Raw genomic sequence first — 16,993 nt, 5'->3', positions numbered from 1 at the left:
GAAGTAGAGATGTTCTTCTGTAACCGCTTGAGTAGCTGAGTGCTGATGTCCCAGAATGCCCTGAGGAAGCCATCCTTCTTCAGCGAGGACCCTGGGCAGATAGGATGATGCAGTGGGGTTCACCGGCGAGCCTGTGTGGCTGTTTATGCACTGGGGGTTGGTAAATGATGGCGTCGTTACACTCCCTTCCTCCCCCGTGGAGGTGTCCCTCGCGGTCTGGCACGCCCCTGGGTGGGCTGGCTGCTCTTGCTGGTGCATGCTGGGAAATGGCTAAGGAGGCGGAGATTTGCGCCCTCAGTAATGGATCACCGAGACAACGGGACAGATGCCCCGAGCACTGCTCTGTTTGGATGGATTAATTCTTGTTTTGTTTTTTTGTTTTTTTTTGTACACTCAAGTCAGTTTTCAGATTTGGTTGTGATACTTCAGAGCAAAATTGTGGTGCACAATGTTGTTTTTATGAAAATTAATTTCTGCAGCTTTCATTGTGGTTCATAGTCGGCCTTTAATTTGAATGACGTAGTGCAATCATTTTGATGTTAAAGCCAATTATTTAAAATCACATCGCCACCACTTCTGCTGTAAAAAGAAAACCGGATTTCAGCTTGTTTGAAGAAAATGATGCCGGCGAAGTAATTATTGTATAACTGTGTAATTGTTCTGCATTTCCTTTGTGCTGTTTTCAGTAATACAATGAATAGCTTTATTTATACCACAAAAATAATAATACCACTTTTCTCACATGATAAACAAAGAGCTTTTCACAATGACAGGTTCAGATTGACTGAACAAAGATAATTAACATCGAATAAAACAATAATATAGGTTAAATTGTTATATAATATTTTAAACTAAATATAAAATATTGACTTTTTAAACAATAATTAAATTAAAGAGAGTGGAAGGCCCTGATAGAACCTAGAATATGGTTCCATGAAAGCCCAAAAAGCCTCATCCCCTGCTGTTTTAACAAGTGTGACTGGGGCAGTTAGGAGATCTCTTAGCCACCCCTGGCCTAGATCCACTCCTGTGTGAGTCCGCGCGAGGGAGACGTTCCTATGACTGCTTTCATTTGCGTTTTAGCCTCATGAACAAGGACTAGTTAAGACAAGTAGACTGCAGGTGACTGGGAGACAGCACTCACACCCATCGCTACTACTTCACTTCAATCCAAACAGTCCTGCTAAGAGTAGCATGAAGACAGAGACACAATATGCCAATGTAATATCATCTGTTCTATTGTCAAATGCCTGTCATTCATGTCATTGTTGGCGGGCGGGTCTTGTTCCTCCAATGTTGGAAAAATACCACCCTAATATTTGTATTCTAATGGAGGTGTCGGATAGGTAGTTTTCAGATTAACACCAATGAGAAACACAATATAATTTGTGTGACCATAGGAATGTATCTGTTCATGCTCTATTCCCCTCCTTGCTCCACAGACATCAAGGTAAACATCCTTGGGCAAGTAGGGTCACCCCAGAGGTCTTCTAAGTGGGGTGTCCTGGAAAGTTTTATCTCTTTTGAAAGTTTTATGGCTTTATTGCCCTCTGGAGGAAGCTCAAACAGTCAGAGACTGAAGTTTGAATGCAGTCTGTGATATTTCATTGTAATCTCTGAGGGATAATCTTAATGTCTGTATATAATGGTTGTTGAGTTCTGATATCTCTGAAAAATTTTTAGAGTTCAGTTCAGTTAAAAGCGAAAACCAACGTGGTATGATTTGGTTTTGTTAAAAAGAAAATGTTTTCCCTGAACTGGCAAATTTTAATTTAAAGCTGATTGTTGACGGTTTTGCACATTGCAAGACTAGTTGGATGCCCTTCAATTGTGAGCAGGAAAAAAGTGCTTTCGAAGGGAATCGGAGCAGGGTTTCTGATGGACCATCATACCAGCCTATTGTGGTTTAAGTTGGGCCTCCGTATAGAATAGTTTTCTTTATTTGTGTAAGCAAAAGCCATCATGCTGAACAATAAGCCTTGATCATGATATTTCGATTAAGGAGAACTGTAATCCGCATGCACTAAAAGTGAAGCACCAAGTAATTCTCAAGCTCCAAAACTATAAGTAGGGTGAGTGAAGATGTTTTTATCTTTTTTATCTTGAAATTTGCTATGGAAATGAAATGGGTTGTACGGTAAAACAATTATGATCCCACATTATAAGAATGTTGGGAATTATTCACTTTTTAAATTCTGAAAACATTCTGAAATTCTGCAAACTCTCAGAATCTGGTTTTCTTATGATTTTGCTTACTGACAGCGTGGTGAGAAGTATTACGTTTGATAGTGCTTTTATATGAGATTTGTCATATGAAAGGTTTTTTTTTTTTAACCCTGTTCACACTCACTGTTTTTGGCGAGTCCCTTGTGGGCGAATGGAGGTACTGCAGGAAGAGTGTCAGTCAGCATCATGCAGATTATTAATTAAAGCTCGTACTGATGATTAAAGAGGCAAAACAATTCTCAGAACACCAATCTGCCACAGTCCGTTTTATTAAGCAATAAATATGAGCGTCTGTTGTGTTGGTATTTTTGAAAAGCAGTAACACCATTCACAATGATTTACCTGCATCTCAGGGTGGAAAAAAACGATATATGTGAAATAGTATTAATATTGAACGCTGCTTCCTGTTATTTAAGCAGTAGCGAGTCATTTTTCAACCCATTTTGTGATGGTAAATACATCTAAGGCAGCTTTTTAGAGGATGTGATGATTGAATCATAACACCCATCTCTGTTTGAATTATAAATGTGGCAGAATGCTCTTTAAATCATGGTGTAGTGTTTTTTTTTCATTTTTAGTTAAATTTAAAAAAAGTATTGACACTCGCCACCAGTTGGTGAGTAATCTGTGACAAATAAGTCAAGGAATTAGCTTTCAAACTGTCTTTACATCCTCTTAGTAATGCTTAATGCTGAATTATAGAGCAATATTATTCAGTCCAGTACAGGTAAATCTGGGGGAGAAAAACAAACACAAGGACAAGTGTCAACAAGCATGAAAAGAAAAATAATCATTACTCTGCATTGTATCTTTTGTATAGTATGAACAGCATGAAGGAATATAACCTATACTCTTTTCCTTGAAAGTCTCTTAGATCACATGCTGTCATATCTAACTCTTATGGAACTTATTTGTTACACTTATTTCAAAATGAATACATTACTGTGCAAAAATACCATACAGACTTGTTATTAACCTGAGGTAAAATGAGAATAGGTTATGATTGTGATCATGTGCCTCCATTTCTTGTTATGCTCACCTGTCTGGGGGTTGTGACTGTGCTTCGGAAAGCAGCTGCGGGATAGAAATCATACAAGCAAATATACCGTGGCACTCACCATCGTACGCCACCTTCTCGGCCTCGACTGATCCAAGTGCCTGCTCAGTAGTGAACATCCAAGTTGTGTCGCTACAGTTCAGTTTGGTTAAAATCAGTATCATGAACTACGGTTTTGTGCAAAATTGGTAAGCGAGGGGAAAATGGGCGAGCGTGATGAGAGAGCGTGCGGATTAGGCCCAAGAGACGTGCAACACAGCAGTGAACCTCCTCAGTCATTTTAGCAAACCACGCCATCTCCTTTTGTGCTCCTTTAATCTCTCCACCCTGTGGTCCTTACCCAATCACACGCAAGGGCACATTCCTCCTTTCTCTCCCATCATTCCATTTCATGTAACCACACCACTAGAATAGATACTATCCTAACTCCTAATCAAGAGGAGAACTAATATGCATCGGCATAACATATTGTTTGTCGTTAAGTGTGTTTTTATTGTTACTATTATAAATCTGTATACTGTGATATACAAAACAAAAACAAACAGAACCTGAAGTTACTGTGAAGTATTATCACCGGTAAAATATGTTTGATTTATTCGTTGCTGCTAGTTACATGGATCATTCGTTTATGTTTTTTTTCCCCGTTTTACGGCACCATCTGCCGTGTCGCTTAAACGCGGGCGCGTGTGCGTCTCTAACGGGTCCGTCCTCGCGCTGACATTTCGCCGTGTTCCCCGAGGTCAACGCCGCTGGAGTGCTGCATCTTTATTTACACTTGTAATCTCTGCGCACGCTGCTAAGTACAGAAATGACTCTCTCCCCAGGTAGGTGTGAGGAGGCAGCACGGCCCTTGGAAGTCGGTGTGAATTAAAAGCCGCTGGGCCGGTGCCGCTAGGTCGTGCGCTGAGCACTGAGCTACCGAGCACCTGAGCTACCGAGCACCTGAGCTACCAAGCACCTGAGCTACCAAGCACCTGAGCTACCGAACACCTGAGCTACCGAACACCTGAGCTACTGAGCACCTGAGCTACTGAGCACCTGAGCTACTGAGCACCTGAGCTACTGAGCACCTGTCAACGTGTCTTTCCAGCGTCAGGCCGGCGGCCAGCGACGCTGGAATTCCGAAGGCTGAGGGTTCAAAGAAACAGGAAGTGAAGTGAATTTTCTCTTTTTCCGTTCCTGTTTTTTCAGAGCTGCTGCCGGAATGCCTGGAGCTGCGGTGCCAGTACGGCTGCATCATGACCCGGAACGGCACCTTCTGCTTCTGCGCCGACGGCTTCCAGGTGGAGAAGGACGGGCTGAGCTGCGCAGGTCGGGAAAACGCCACGCCGCCGCGGCTCTGTGGGGTTAACAGCGATGCTCGCCGAAACGGGAATGTGACGCCATGAATGTTTATGGGGCTCCCTTTTACGCCACGTGTGTGACCCTCTCCCCTGGCGCGCTGCGTGTGTTTGTGAGGGAATGGCATGAGCGCTGTGCCGGTCTGTCTGTGAAACCACGCCCCTGCACGCGGATATCACACAGACTCTGATATCAGTCAGAAACAGATATCAGAGTCACACTGATATCAGAGTCTGTCTGATACCGGTTGTCTGTCAAACCACGGTTTGTTTTTTTAGAGCTGTTAGTGCAGAGAGCAGGGCAGCATGATGGTGCAGTGGGTAGCACTGTCGCCTCACAGCAAGAAGGTCGTGAGTTTGAATCTCGACCTGGGTGTTTGCATGTTCTCCCTGTGTTTGCGTGGGTTTTCCTTCGGGTGCTCCAGTTTCCTCCTAAAGTCCAAAGACATGCAGGTAGATTAATTGGAACCTCTAAATTACCTATTGGTATGAGTGTGTGTGTGAACAGTGAGTGAATGATGTGTGTGCCCTGCGATAGATTGGGATCCAGTCCAGAGTGTATTCCTGTCTCTCGCCCAATGCACGCTGGGATAGGGTCTAGCACCCCCGGGACCCCCAGGAATAAGCAAGTGTAGATATTGGATGGATAGATGGATAGTGCGTGGAGCAGCTTGCCAGGTTGGACAGTATATGGCAGAGAACTTTGGGGTGTAGAACGCCAGGTTTGACTTTGCTAGATCGTCTCAAGACTGAAGCCAAATCGGCGAGAGCACGGCCTGTTCTCATCGTCACGCGTCCTTATCTTTTATGTTCTCGCTCAGGCGTGGCATTGAGCCGTAAAAACCCCTCTGTAAATGTTGATGCAGTCGAAACGCTCTCCCGCGGTCTGCGTTCGGTTTGCTTTGCGCGTTTTAAGGTCACGTCAGAAAAACGCGCTCAGACGTGCCTCTCTGTCCGCAGACTACGACGAGTGCGGCGTGTACGGGACCTGCAGCCAGACCTGCGCGAACACGTACGGGTCGTACAGGTGCAGCTGCACGGACGGCTACGCCCTGCATTCTGACTCACGGTCCTGCAAAGCCAAAATCGGTAAGACCGGTCTGTCCTCCGCTTTGTGTGGTTTTTTTTCTGAATAGCATTATACTGCTGCTAGCTGTGTTTGCTAAAAATCTGTATCTTTCCTGTTCTTGGGTCTACTGCAGCAAATATTTGCCTTTTATACATTATCACATAATCGGACATATAGTCTAAAAACAGAAAAAAGAAGAGATTCCCCCTCCTTGTTTGTATTTTTTCACTTTGTTATTTATTCAGGCAGAGGAGAGTAGAGAGGGTTACAGATAGGGATGGGATTGCAGCGCTGGCAGTGACATATAGACTTAGCGGGTAATCGAACCCCCAGCCGCTCGGGGGGGTGGGGGGGCGGGGAGGTTGAGTAAGGTTGAGGAGTCAGGCTCCCTGTAGACAGTGACACAGTCTCTCCTGGTAGTGTAGCATTATTAAACACCTCCGTCTAATCTCAGTCTAAAATATACACGCGTGCGTGCGCACGCACACGAAAATGCGCTCGGCAGTGACTGCTTTCCACTGAATTGCCGGTTACAGAAATACGTTTATTCATTAAAATAATGGCTTGAATTCAGATAAAAACGTTTTGCATCAGCGGAACGTTTTAAAAGAGGAATGAGGAACAGCGTTTCAGCATTCTTTTGTTTGCCGTTTGACTTTCACTAGACAAAAATTGTACACAATCTAACAGGTACAGGAATGAAAAGAAAACAGCTTTTCAAAAACCCCCTAACACATTTACTTAATACAATACTATTACGTTACATCGCAGTTATTTGTCAGATGCTTTCATCCAGAGCATGGCAATTCTGAACATCGTTCCAACCCTCGGTTTCCATGTTTCTTACTGATAGCATAAAATATCATCTCAGCTGAACCCAAACATCGGTACATGTAAGCCATTTTGAATTTTTTCTTAGTTTAAATGTTTGGCTGACCTGGGCCTACATTGTGCTTTGGGATCATGTTGATAGATTGCAGTCAAACATCAGGGAGAGTAGAGAAATTGTAACCTTTAGAAGAAATCAAAGACATATTTTCACAGGATGCGCACTTTGCAGTGTGGCTGTGCTACACACAATAAGGGACTTGTGAAAGATATGAGAGGCGCTCTTGTTTGAAATCATTCGACACGCTGTGCACCTTGCAGAAAAGGTGAACCTCGCTGCTTTTAATCAAAGCGTCTGGTGTCCCGCCAGGAATATGCCGAATACATCACACCCGACCTTACCCGCCTTCCATTCAACAACATGAATATTCATTTGGCACAAAAAAAAAAAAAACCTTTCTGGGATTTATGCACATTCGGTCCACAAGATGGCCGCCAGAAAGCCGTCAGCTGGACCGGAGAACACGAGAGACGTTTCCGCCGCTTTAATGTTTAATGAGAATGAACCGACCCCGCCACGACCTGACCTCCAGACATACAGCTCGTCGCTCTTGTATTTTGTCATAATTAATATTTGTTTTCGAAATGTCACGATCTTAACCTGAATACCGGGTGCCCGTATCGTTCCCTCGATCCGTGTATCATTACAGTTTTTAATTTGTGTTCGAGAGAGTCAAACGGGGATCTGAAAGCGGGGTTTGGCTGTGATCGCTCACGCGTGGGTGAGGGGAACGTCCGGTTCGGAGGAGTGGACGGCGAAAGATCGGACGAAAAGCGGTTTCTGTACGGGAGCGCTGTGATTTATGGCTTGCATTACGAGAGTGCCCCCGTGACTTAAACTTTCTTAAAAGAGTGAGATAAATCACGCCTTTCTTCGGCGCACTTTGTTCCGAAAATATCACGCGGTCAATTAGCGGCGAAAGGTTGGCAGCGCCAGTCCTGCACGGAGCACTGCGTCACTCGCAGACTTTGCCGGAAACGTCGGTCGCCTGACTTTGCGTGTCTTTAAAAGAGCGCGTGCACGTATCATGTGCTTAACGCTGGGCCTTGAAAGTGTTCCTGATCCAGCCATTTTGGCTCCTGGAATTCCTTCGCCTTCTATGACTGGAGTGCGGAATTAATGTCAAGGGTGCCGCAAGGATTGTATGACATATTGGGACTTCTGCACTATGGGGTCCGAGAGGGGGAAAACCTGGAATAAGCATTTTTATGACATTTTCTTACAATTTATTGCTTTTAATGGCAACAAAACGTTCATTCATAATAATAGTCTTGAGAAACGCTGAAATAAAGTGCTAACAAGAAAAATATACATTTTTTAAATAAATAATTCATAAAGTATTCATTTTTGATTGAAGGGATGCATTCTTTTTTCCACAAATGAGCTATCTAATCCAGTTGCAGTTCAATTGTAAGTTCACAACAGATGAAGGCTTTCATTAAGGCAGTTTCCACAGGATGTTGAATAACAGGTTTTAATATAATTATTCCACACTGAAGCGTTTATTCATGTGAATTGTCTTGATGGCATTGAGAGCGAGTAGGGTGGCAGCGGCGGCGGTGATGGTTCGGGGGGGGGAGGGTGGACTAGTCAGACAGGATTTAATATGAATTTAATATAGTCTTGTCCTTAGGAGCCCTTTTATTGCTATACTCTTTCACCAGACCTCATCATTTCCTAAAGTCCAAGTCATTTTAAAGCTTTGTCTCATAGGCCGAGCTGTAAACGCAGTCACACTGAATGTAGAATGTTCTCGAAATCAATGAGCGAATTTCGAACTGCCAGGTCTGTGAACTCTAAACCTAATGTATTAGTTTTTAAAAAATGTATACTCCTAATAAAGGTGTATTAAAAATTAAAAACAAAAATAAAATATCAGACCTGCTACAATTCTATCTGGCCTGCTCTCAATTCCGTAATGGAAATCATTCACAAGTTTGTTTTTGTAAAATATGACTGGTTGTTTTGAAAAATGTCTCTCACGAATTGTGTATTAATATTCATAATCAATCATATCTTCAGGCCCACCAGCGCTAACGCTTTTTGAATAGGAATTAATGGCCATCATTGCTCGTCGCTGCTGTAATGGATCTTTTTTTCACAAATTTGCTCTTTTAGGCACATTTTTTTGGCTTTTAATGTGATATAATTGCACGGCACGTCGATGGGTTGCGTTTTAAAAGACCAGCGCCCTGTTTTGTATTTGTGTTCTACCGTCGGCGTGAATTAATCCCTGATCCTATTTCACAACTTTCCCTCTATCATTAAACATGACATTTAGATTTGAAGCATTGTACTTTAATGCATTTTCATTCATTTATTTATTTATTTATTATTTGTTTTTGCGGTGATTTGAAGCAGTGCCAGTAAAGTCTGTGATGTGGTGTGCCCGTGCTGCCGTTTGAGAACCAATCAGGCCTCGTCATCCTCTCTGTTTCAGGGCCGGGTGAGAGGCCTCCCGTCCTCATCGTGGGGAACTCGGAGCACATCGCCGTGGCCCACCTGAACGGATCCGCCCCGCCCGGCCCGAAGCCCCTGGACTCGCCCGGGGTTCTCACTCTGGACTTCAGCTACAAGGAGGAGTCGGTCTTCTGGGTGGCGTCCGCCGGCCAGCTGTGGTGCGCCAAAATGGAGAAGCTGAGGGCGTATTCAGAGGTTCGGCAAATCAGAACGGAGAGGAGCCTGCAGCGTAAGTTTATAAAAAGGGGCCTTCAACAGGAGCTAGGTTTTAAAAAAGGGGACTGCAACAGCAGCTAAGTTTTTTTTAAAGGGGACTTCAACAGGTGCTAGGTTTTAAAAAGGGAGACTTCAACTGGAGCTAGGTTTAAAGAAGGGGTCTTCAACAGATGCCAGGTTTTAAAAAGGGAGACTTCAACTGGAGCTAGGTTTAAAGAATGGGTCTTCAACAGATGCCAGGTTTTAAAAAGGGGAACTTCAACAGGAGGTAGGTTTTAAAAAGGGGACTTCAAGAGGTTCTAGGTTTTAAAAAGGGGGACCTCAACAGGAGCTAGGTTTTGAAAAGGCGACTTCAACAGCTGCTAGGTTTTAAAAAGGGGACTTCAACAGGAGCTAAGTTTTTTAAAATGGCCCTTCAACAGGAGCTAAGTTTTTAAAAAGGGAACTAAAAATGTGTGATTTCTCAAGGTTACAGTGTTTTCTCTGGGCAAGTTGGTTTTCATTTACCCTGTACCATGTCATACCAGAGGCTTTCATCTCCAAATGTAAGATTATGCCTGTCTTCACAGTCAAGGATATCTGAAGTTACTTGGCTCTAACTTTTTGCTTATATACTGTGCGTTTTCACAGAACAGTGGAGAAGGGCTTGCAACATAGAAATATACACTAATTTGGATAGCGAAAACATGGTCAAAGTGCACATTCTCAGCTTTTATTTATTTTATTGAGTATTTTTATATACTTTGGTTTCACCAAGTAGAAATAACATTGCTTTTTATACACAGCACCCCATTTCAGGGCACCATAATGTTTTCGACATATTAACGTTTTGCAAATGAAAAGAGTTATGTTTAGTACTTTGTCACACATCCTTAGCATGCGATGACTGCTTGAAGTCCTCAGCTTCTGCTTGTTTCAGGGGCTAGTTGCCTTACGGGACATTTCCTCTTCAGCATACAAAACAATTATAATTGGATTCAGATGGGGTGAATGACTTGGCAGGTCAAAACATTTCCTGTTTTTAGCTTTGAAAAACTGCTTTGTTGCTTTAGCAGTATGTTTGGGATCATTGTCTTGCTGCCATCCAATAAGTTCGGAAGCATTTGGTTGAACTTGAACATATAAGAGGCTTCTACAGACTTCAGAATTCATTCTGCTCACATCATCAATAAAGACAAGTGAGCCAGTGAAAGCTGTACATGCTCAAACCATAATACCCCCACCACCGTGTTTCACAGATGAGGGGGGGGCGGGGGGTGTTTGGATCTTAGGGCTCCACAGTTCATGGCCTCCACACTTTGCTCTTGGCATTACTCTGATACAAGGGGATCATGGTTCCGTCTGTCCAAAAGACCTTTTTCCAGAACTCTGCGGGCTCTTTTTGGTGCTTCTTAGCTGAACTGTAACCTGGCCATTCTATTTTTGCAGCTAAGTAGTGGTTTGCATCTTGCAGTGTAGCCTGTAGTTTTGTGCATGAACTGTTCTGCCAACAGTAGTCATTGACACATCCATTACTGCCTCCTGAAGAGTGTTTCTGATCTGAACAGATGTTTGTGTTTTTTTTAACATTTTTTAATAAGATCTTCCTTGGCCTTCCAGGCCCTTTGCAATTACTGAGCTCACCAGTGCTCTTTTTCTTTTTGAATGATGTTCCAAACAGATGATTGTGGTATGCCTATGGTTTGGCAGTTTTTCTCAGTCTAATAAAGTACAGCTGAAAGACAGCTCTCCTGCAGTGAAACCTGTGGCCAGCCATTATCCAAGATCATCTGTGGTAAAATAATAGAGTCTCGGATGAAAATAATCCATTGGAGTCAGACTAATATTCAAATTAGATTAAATTTGCAGTAACTTCTCCTAACTTCTGCACAAGCAAACACACATGTGCACACACATGCACATGCACACGCTACTCCAGCACACACACACAAACATTCATGTAAGCACACAAACACACACACATGTAGGCTCACATGCGCACACACATACACACACGTGCACAAGAATGCACACACACACACAAGCACACACACACGCATTTTGATGTAATTACAGCAGCACTGAAACGGAGGTACGTTTTAATTTGGTGTATTTATAAACAGACATCAGTGTGGCTTTGAAGTCGATGCAGCATCTCAGGTTCTCTCCCTCAGACGGCCCATAATGAGCGTTTCATTGGCAGTGAAGGCTATGAACGCAGCACTCTGCATTAAAACAAGTCTTCACCTCAGATTTAATTTAGCAGGTGTTTCATCATCAAACTAGTGAGCATTTTTAAAATGCTAGGCCTAAAATTACCTCATTACGCAAAGCCTTCTGAAAGACCATCACCGCAGGGTTCATCTGCTGGTGTGAACTGACTGAAGCCATCTGCAGGGGCCCAGACGTTTTAGAATGACGGATATTTCATGCTCCTTGTACTCACAGGCCAGCGACTGGGAGAGCTGTATCTGAATGCAGTGAACACCAAATATGTCAGTTAAATGCATGACGTAGTTCAGTTTTAAAATTAAAACATGCATATGAATGTCATCATGTTTGCATGACATACTTCTGAAGGCAGAGAATCAAAGTGAGAAATCAAATGTTCTCACCTCAGCTGGAGAGGAATGCACTAACCTTATATTCTCATCTCTGCTGGAGAGGAATGCACTAACCTTATATTCTCATCTCTGCTGAAGAGGAATCCACTAACCTTATATTCTCATCTCTGCTGGAGAGGAATGAACTAACCTTATATTCTCACCTCAACCAGAGAGGAATGCACTAACCTTATATTTCTTTCTCAGCTGGAGAGGAATGCACTAACCTTATATTCTCACCTCAAGTGGAGAGGAATCCACTAACCTTATATTCTCACCTCAAGTGGAGAGGAATCGACTAACCTTATTTTCTCACCTCAACTGGAGAGGAATGCACTAACCTTATTTTCCCAGCTCAGCTGGAGAGGAATGCTCAAACCTTATATCCTTGCCTCTGCTGGAGAGGGAATCAAAAACCTTATATTCTCAGTTTACACTTGTGGTTTCAAATGCTGGTTTCACATCTGTTTATGAGCACGGAAATACCGACGATAATCATAACAGAAAATTTAATACATAACTTTGAGACAGATTTCTGTCTCCGAGGTCAATAAAATCATGGATTAAAAGGCCCAAAAATGAAACAGGAAGGGAGAAACTGCGCTGCCGTTTTTCAGCTGCAGGGTGTTGGGGAGAGCTTAAGACAGCTGCTTCATCTCCTGCCATGTTTAACAAAACCAGCTTTAGCCTCATGTACAATTCAATGCCAAAGACATCTTTCACTTTAAAATGAAACCCATAGCTCACTGTGATTGTTCACTCACGGTATAACATTAGGTGACCTTAAAAAAGGGCATTTGTTAGATTTTTTTTTATTTTTTATTTTTTTACAGACTATGGAAGATTGTGAGTTCATCGTTCTTCTGTTTTAAAGGTTACGATTGACCTGACGCAGTCCCCTCCTTAAAGCATTTACTCTATTTATCTGCTGTTTTTTATTTTTTATTTTTTATTTTAGATGTGGAGCAGATGGCCATAGACTGGCTCACGGGAAACTTCTACTTTGTGGATCGAATCAATGACCAAATATTTGTGTGCAATCGCGGGGAAGACACGTGCGTTACAATCATCGATCTCGACCTTCACAACCCAAAAGGGATAGCTGTGGATCCATTGATGGGGTAAGTCAATATGAAGGATTTCTGAGTCGTTAAGAAGCTCCCTATCTCACCTGCCTGGGAGGACTGATGTTTCCGTGACTACGTCCCCATAGATCATGCACAATTGATGTATGGTTGTGTTATTATTATTATTATTATTATTATTTTTATTGCACTGCTTCAATATTATACATCAATAAGGAAAAGCATTAAAGCAATGTTAAAATGTTGATTTACTTAGTTCTCTGAAACCTGTTACAGCAATTTTTAAAGAAATAATAATAATAATAATAATAATTATTATTATTATTATTATTATTATTATTATTATATCACAACAAGTACTCATAAAAGTGAATAAAACACATAAAACAGATGAATTTAACATAGCAACCCGACTTACACAGTCTTTTAAGACCTGTGGCAGTGTCTTGGTACTGAGACAGTGAGGCATCATTCGGTGGTTCGGGGGTCAAATAAAAGGCCGGGCTTGGAAGATTGGGGTGCCTGGTCTAGAGCACAGGCAAGGCCACAGAGTGCTTTAAAAACTGTTAAAACATTTTTACAGTTAGCTGAATTAGCTGGCAACCTTTGGCCCTGATACAGGGTAGGAATGATGTGGTCAGATGTATTTGTGGATTGGAACTGACAAATATAGCCTGGGTCGGTAGGCTATATTTTAATTGTGATCCCGATAAGCTAGAAAGCTACTAAACTAAACCGTATATATACCATAAAGTGAGCAAAAATGTTTAAATGTACTTTATGGTATATATAGCAAACATAGCATATTCAGATTTTGTGAGTTCACAGTTTTGCAATCTTTTTATTTTTTATTAATGTTTTTTTTCTATCTCACCTCATCGGTATTAGAGTGAGCTGGCTAGCTGGTGGCTAAGAACTGTCACAGACACTACTGGTCTCCATACTGCATTATAATTATAATGGTTTTTATTTTATGTTTCACTCATAACTGATAGGACTTCTTCATCTGTCTCATTGATCTGAATCACAGCAAATCACAGTGGCTTCTGAGGTTAACAAAAAACACTGTGATTATGAAAAGCCTAGTGTGAAAGGAGCAACATGATAGCTATAATCTATCCCTGTTCAATCAGAAATATAATAATAATGAAAATAATAATGATAATAAAAAGTGGCAGCAAGCAAGTTAATGTCCTATGAGTCCTATGTTTCTGGCTGCATCCCTCATTTTCTACTTGGCAATATAATTTAGATGAAAAAAGTAATTACTGTGCAGTCCCATGGTAATGAATGTGAGTCCCTTAGGTTTATCGTATATAATGTGTGGCAATGTAGTAAAATGATTGGGGGAACTGAATGTGCAACTGAAAGGAGGCTCTACCATCATACATCACTGGTGTACACTGAGTGCTGTCAGTGGAGGTTTACACTGAGAGTGTTGTTAGTGAAGTGGTACACTGAGTGTTGTTAGTGGAGATTTACACTGAGCATGTTGTCAGTGGAGGTGTACACTGAGAGTGTTGTTAGTGGAGTTTTACACTGAGAGTGTTGTTAGTGGAGGTGTACACTGAGAGTGTTGTTAGTGCAGAGGTACACTGAGAGTATTGTTTGTGGAGATTTACACTGAGAGTCTTGTAAGTGGAGGTGTACACTGAGAGTGTTGTTAGTGGAGGTGTACACTGAGAGTGTTGTTAGTGCTGTTTTACACTGAGAGTGTTGTTTGTGGAGATTTAAACTGAGAGTCTTGTTAGTGGAGTTGTACACTGATAGTGTTGTTAGTGCAGGGGTACACTGAGAGTGTTGTTAGTGGAGTTGTACACTGAGAGTGTTGTTAGTGGAGATTTACACTGAGAGTCTTGTAAGTGGAGGTGTACACTGAGAGTGTTGTTAGTGGAGTTGTACACTGAGAGTGTTGTTAGTGGAGGTTTACACTGAGAGTGTTGTTATTGGAGTTGTACACTGAGATTGTTGTTAGTGGAGGTCTACACTGAGAGTGTTGTTAGTGCAGGTGTGCACTGTTTTGAAGACTGATCTCTCATGCACCTCTAAAGCATGCCAACAGCGGATTTTAACTTCCTCAGAGTGAAGAATTACTTGCCATTTAATGCCACTGTTAGGGAACTATTGTGTACTTGTTTTATTGCCTGCTTTTGAATGATGTTCTGTAGACAACACAACAGGAGGAAGCTGAGCTTTTGTCTTCTTTTTCGCTCAGAAGAGAATACCCTTCACGTCCACTTTCTCATTCTGATGACTTTTTGCATTTACACTTATCTCAATGTTTCCCTCTTTGAATAAATCTTTCATTTGAGTAGATTTTTTTTATATATATATATATATATATATATATATATATGCTGTAGTTAAGTCCCAACCCGAAAATGTAACCGACTGGAATATTGTGTTTAAATTTTTTGGATGATTGCTGTTGGGTTCAAATAAATTATTTATACTAAAAGGTTTGGGATATATATTCTGAAGTGGTGTCTTGTTCTCCGTTAAAAGAAAAGTTAAGCCTGTCTGTGTTCCTCTGCAATTGTTGGGTGTAGGTTGGTAAAAATTTGCTCAGAAAACAAACCTGAGATTATGGGTGTGAAATGTTCCCTGGCAACCCATGGATACACTAGCACAGAACCACTGCAATGCCTGCTCACTGTGTTTGAATGTGATCATTCACTTTTAACAGCATTTCAGTTGCATTCCTTTTATGGAAAGTTCACTTACTGGGTTTTTTTAAATATTACTTTGGTTTTTTTAATCACTTCCTATCTAAAATGTCCTGCATCACACATATAAACACATATAAACTCTCAGACAATCAAAGAAAACCACACAAATTAAAATATCTCTCCAGAAACTGAGCCAGAGGGAGCATCCGTTTGCCTGGTGAGTCAGAGTAGGAGAGCTCTCATAAATCAGCTTTATACAATGCATTCTGCGATGACCAGAATAATGCCAGTTTCACATTACTGTAGTTAAACAGAGATGAACTCTCTGTGTCCCACAGATAGGAAGAGATGGAACTAGCTTCCAATGGCAGAGAAAGATGCTTTTTCTTTTGCTATTGACAAAGATGTTGTTTGTGGAACTGATTCCTCACGTATGGGAAGTGAACTGAGTGTGTGGCCTCTAAGAAATCTTTATTTTCTATAGAAGAGTTAAAGCATCTTCAATACAATTCCCATTCATTATCTCCGCCAGGCAAGAGCCTGGAGGGGATTATGCGATGGTCGCATGTGTGTGTCTGTTTGTGTATCTGTCCGCAGCTAATCTTGCATACTACTGGTCCAATCAGCCTAATACGTGTTGTGCATGCTCACAGCAGGCCAAGGACCTGAATTCTCAAATATTTTGCAAATCGGTCAAGAAAAAGTATTTCATTTGAATTAATTTCCATCATTGTCCATTGAAATACATTGAGTTCTAACTCCGCACTCCTCCTAACCGGCCGGTAGGGGCCGCAAGTGATCAACAACTGCTTCCATTTGGAATGAAATACCAGCAATGTAAAATGTCAATTTCAATGTTAAAATGGCTATTTTGTTGCCATTTTCACATTGAAATTGATATTTTACATCGCTGGTCTTTTGGAATTGTTCCTGTCCAGATTTGAAACGAAAGTGCTAGACTATAACGTCAACATTAGCTCTGTCTAACACATCGTGGCTGATATGAATGAAATTAGCTAACACGTCACCACCTTTAACGTTACTTCACTGAATCGGTGTTTTTGGGATTTTCAGTGGCACATGGTAAAAACTTGTAATATTGTATTTGTCTGGTTGCATTGATTGTGTAGCCTCTATTGTTACATCAGCAAAGCTAACACGCCTGGCGGAGATCTGCACTCTACTGAGTGCACTCTTCTAGTTTTTAATGCAATCAGGAGAAAGCATCTAGTAGGATCTAGACACAACGCAGGCTGTGGCATCTCTGAACCCTGCTCAGTCTGCTATTCACCCTTCTGTGGAGCCCCCTTTTTAACACAAGCCTGAAGATGACTTACCCACAATGCAATGGTTGCTATTCTCGAACCCTTCAGACTACCGGCATAATCCTGTTCTTTTCT

General features: G+C 41.8%; 1 protein-coding gene across 1 annotated transcript in view; it reads left to right on the top strand.

Moving 5' to 3' along the window:
- LOC135241237 (low-density lipoprotein receptor-related protein 1B-like) overlaps positions 1-16,993 on the top strand; it is a 457,371-nt gene that overhangs the window by 160,082 nt on the left and 280,296 nt on the right. Inside the window, exons 5-8 of the mRNA XM_064311460.1 lie at positions 4,475-4,594; positions 5,584-5,712; positions 9,022-9,270; positions 12,798-12,960. Of these exons, the coding sequence (XP_064167530.1) occupies positions 4,475-4,594; positions 5,584-5,712; positions 9,022-9,270; positions 12,798-12,960 (661 nt within the window). The remainder of the gene's footprint in view (positions 1-4,474; positions 4,595-5,583; positions 5,713-9,021; positions 9,271-12,797; positions 12,961-16,993) is intronic.

The sequence above is a fragment of the Anguilla rostrata genome, chromosome 15 (assembly GCF_018555375.3).
Source record: "Anguilla rostrata isolate EN2019 chromosome 15, ASM1855537v3, whole genome shotgun sequence".
Classification (NCBI taxonomy): domain Eukaryota; kingdom Metazoa; phylum Chordata; class Actinopteri; order Anguilliformes; family Anguillidae; genus Anguilla; species Anguilla rostrata.
This window is presented reverse-complemented; position numbering and strand designations above follow the sequence as displayed.